Source organism: Athene cunicularia, assembly GCF_003259725.1.
Source record: "Athene cunicularia isolate RWA chromosome 1 unlocalized genomic scaffold, athCun1 chr1_part2, whole genome shotgun sequence".
Taxonomy (NCBI): domain Eukaryota; kingdom Metazoa; phylum Chordata; class Aves; order Strigiformes; family Strigidae; genus Athene; species Athene cunicularia.
The window spans coordinates 45,785,131-45,788,963 of NW_020799092.1; the positions used below are offsets into that span (position 1 = coordinate 45,785,131).

General features: G+C 38.4%; 1 protein-coding gene across 1 annotated transcript in view; it reads left to right on the forward strand.

Moving 5' to 3' along the window:
• The window catches only part of WIF1 (WNT inhibitory factor 1), a 55,482-nt gene that overhangs the window by 4,920 nt on the left and 46,729 nt on the right, over positions 1-3,833 (forward strand). Inside the window, exon 3 of the mRNA XM_026867978.1 lies at positions 541-653. Coding sequence (XP_026723779.1) covers positions 541-653 — 113 coding nt within the window. The remainder of the gene's footprint in view (positions 1-540; positions 654-3,833) is intronic.

Sequence of the window (3,833 nt, forward strand, 5' to 3'; positions counted from 1 at the left end):
GGGGGGGGAAATAACATGGAAAAGATCTGATATAAAGAGAAAGCAAGGATGTGCTCTGTAGGGAAGAGACAAGCAGCTCAAGTCATGATAATGTTTAGAGCCCTAAGTAGAGAGCAGAAGGATAAGGGTTTCCTTAGTCTGAAAACCAAGGGAATGCTCGTGGGAAATAAGGAAATTCAAAACTGGGAGATTTCCCCTTCGCCCCTGGAATGGCCAGTTAGACTGGAATTCACTGTGTCCAAGAACAGCTAAAACCAGCGCCCGAAACAGCCTGGCAGCCTCCTGGCAGCCTCCGGCGCTGCCCAAAGCGAAACCCTGCGGTGGCCCGCGTCCGTTCTGCGGTGGCCCGGGTCCTGGCGCTCCACCTAGTGCTGCCTGGCTGCAGCAAGCGCTGAGCTCAAGCCCTGCGCCAGAGCATCCCTGGGCGAGCTTTGCTCCCCTGAAAGCAGGGCAAACAGCAGCTGCCCTTCGCATCGCCCCAGAAATCCATCCTGGTAAACAGAATGTCACGATTAAATAGGTTTTTTTCTTCTTCTGCAGATCCGGTGTGGGCCACCAGCCCCTTGGACCACATGCCTAAGCTAAGGCTGCCATTTCTAGGCAATGTTCCATCCCCTCTTGAACAGCACAGGACAAAATACCTTGGTGAGGAGGTAATGCTCTCCTCATTCACTAGTAAGTACTAGAAGTTTCATATATGCAAGCAATAAAAGGAAGCTCGAGAGACATATTCTTCTATATATGTATTTCAAGATAGTGTTTTCCTTTTAATTATTTCTGATAGTATTTCACAAATAAATACTTCAATGCAACATGGGTAAAGTTTAAGTCCAATTGCTAAACTTATAAATAGGAAAGGTGCAATAAATTATGTTAATATGAAACTAATATAACTAGTTTAGTATGTTTCTCAGTTGTTTTAAGGATATATTATTTTCATGACATATTTTTTCATTGAAAAATTTGATAATTGAGATTTGAAAAAACAAATAATTTAAAATACACTTGCATGGAAATTATTTATTACAATGTAATAAAACAATCAAACAGGTCTAATTTTCTTTGTTTAAAATTACTTTGCTCTCACTGTTTTGAAATAAATGTACACATCTCAAACACAAAATAAGTTTCAGAAATGGAACTAAAATAGTGTACACTTTTCCTTTTAAAAATTAAATAATTAAAGTCTAAATTTACTACAGTCTATTAAAATAATGAAAATTACACTACCAATTATTTAAAACAGTGTGGTTTTCTACTGCAGTTTAAAAGGTTAAATCTACTTTTTTAAAAAAAGCTGAGAAATGGCACACAAGTTATAAAAAACCCCTATCATTTAAAACATTACAAATTCAATGATTCAAAAACTTTTAAAGCTCCCAGAATGAAGAGTGTAATATATGTTCATGAATTGTAAGGTGGTAGCTAATACAGTTGCAGAAAACAAATAATGCCTACTTGAGTACTTTGTTTTCTCCAAACTCTTCATCATTTGGCCTTGATCTTCTCTGCTATACTATCCTTTTGAAAGACAGAAGTATACATATTTGTAGCACCTCTGGGATAAGCTACCTGGATTTTGGGATTCTTCAGACAAGACTGAAGACCTGCTGTCAGGCACCCTGAAATGAAGAGTAAAAATTGGTGACCACTTGGCAAAAAGAAAAAAGTAGTAACTTGGCTATTGCTACATATGCATGTGACAGAAACAAGGATGAGGACAACTTTCTCTAACTTCTTTATGTTTGCTTCTGCAAACTCCTGTGTCATTTGCTATACATTTTTCAACTTCAGAAACAAATGAGACAACGGCTCTAAAAATAATTTTCTTCCTCAGTACCTAGCCTGATTCAAAGCCAGACTAATTGTATGCTCTCCAATGGATGAGCCAGGAATATTGTAGGAAAAGAAACAGAACAGATAATAAAGTGTATCATAAGTGACATAAAAGAGACCTCTCCTGCCCCTAGAGTGTGTGATCTTAAAACCGTCAGAGTGTTGCTTTAACACAGTTTTTAATGCTACAGTGCAGACAGTGTTCTAAAATAAATAATTGGAATGTTATATTCAGAATAATTACAGGTGGAATCTTTGATTTTCCATTTGAAGTTTTGGAAATTTAAATATATTCTGATTCCACAAAACTGATTTTTCTAGTAAAAACAGTTGTATGATTTTTTTTTCCCCCTGCCAGATCTTAATGCCAGTTGTTTTGGCCTAACCAGCAGGAATTTAAGGGGATCTAATTCTCAGTGAATAAACTTTATTTCTGCTGAAACTGGCAGGAGTTTTGTGATTCCCTTCAGTGAATAAACCCAGAGAAGGCTGAGCACTTCTGAAAATCCTGCTTCAATTTGGCATCTTCTTCCTTATTTAAATTGTGCAGATGTTAGTTATTATCTACCAATGTTAAATCAAAGAAACAAATAAATAAAACATGTATTTACTATTTCTGTAGACCTGAGGTGAAACAGCATGTATAACCTTTGGGATGAAAATTATCATCTCAGGCTGCATTTATACCCATTACTGTTATTTATGCCTTTTTCTCTCTCTTTTTACATTACTCATAACTGGCGATCAAAGGGCATCAGGCACTGACTTCCATATCCCTCCCTAGATAGATCATCATTCAAACCATCTATTCATTAATTCATGCCAAGGCTGTCATCAGGGGGATGCTGTCAGTTGCAATGAATGTCAGAGCAGGCCACAAATGCGCTATATATGCATTCCTATGAAAGTCAGTGGATCTTGAAACCACATTCATGACTTAGTTCTGTTTTCATGTATGTTTTCCATTTCACTGAACAAAGAACTATGAAACACTTGCTTTTCCAAATATATTCCAACCCACCCTCCACAATGCTCTCAACTCACTTAAAAAGTGAGTATTATTCCCTGAAATAGGTCATGTAAGTTAGGAGGAAGAGATATTTAAGTAAGAAATCAAAAAGAAATATAACAAGCTTTTGCCTAGATCTTCCCATTGAATGCAAGCAGGCAGTACGAACACAAGCTTTGCAAACCATGTCCTCAGTGAATCTCATCGCGGTAGAATACTACAATAGAGAGGAACTTGGGAGAACAGGCACTGCGGTACAACAGGTCAGTCTCAGCAGTAACGCAGGGCTCACCCAAGCCTTGGTAGATGTTGGAGGAGAGACACCTATGTGCAAACATATACATAGGTGTATATGGGCGAAAATAGCCTGTAGATACAAATACATACCCACTGAACAGTATGTCAGCCACTATTTACTACTTACTTCCGCAGAAAATAAGCTCATTACTACTTCATTTTTTACTCAGATCATTTCTGTTGTACCATCACAGCTTCAGAAAAGATGTTCCAGGGTTATTACTTGGCAATTAAATACTCTTCCTTTGGTAGATCTTAAGAAAGCCCTTTTAAGTGACAAATTGTATTAGAATATAAAAAATTAATACCTATATTAGGGTCACATTTTAACCTCTTTCTAAAAGATATTATTCAGATGTTATTATTCCCCACTAGGTTTCTCTTTAGTCGCAAACTGAAAATTGCTCATACCCTTTGAAGCTAAGAAAAACGAATCATATTTAATTCTCAAACCCAAACTATTTTTCTGCTTTCTAAAATCAAACCCACTAGCAGTAAATTTCCAAAATAATTCACAGCTGTTCTCTTACAGGCATCTCCCATCTCCACGGGACATGGCTTTGTTTGGCGCGGGGTTTGGCTGCACACCTGCTGCAAGTTGAACCCTCGACCCGCGGGTACGGGGTTATGGAAGAACAGCCCAGCCCGAGGGGAGCCCCCCCCGCGCTGGCGGGGCAGGGGGGGCCGGGGT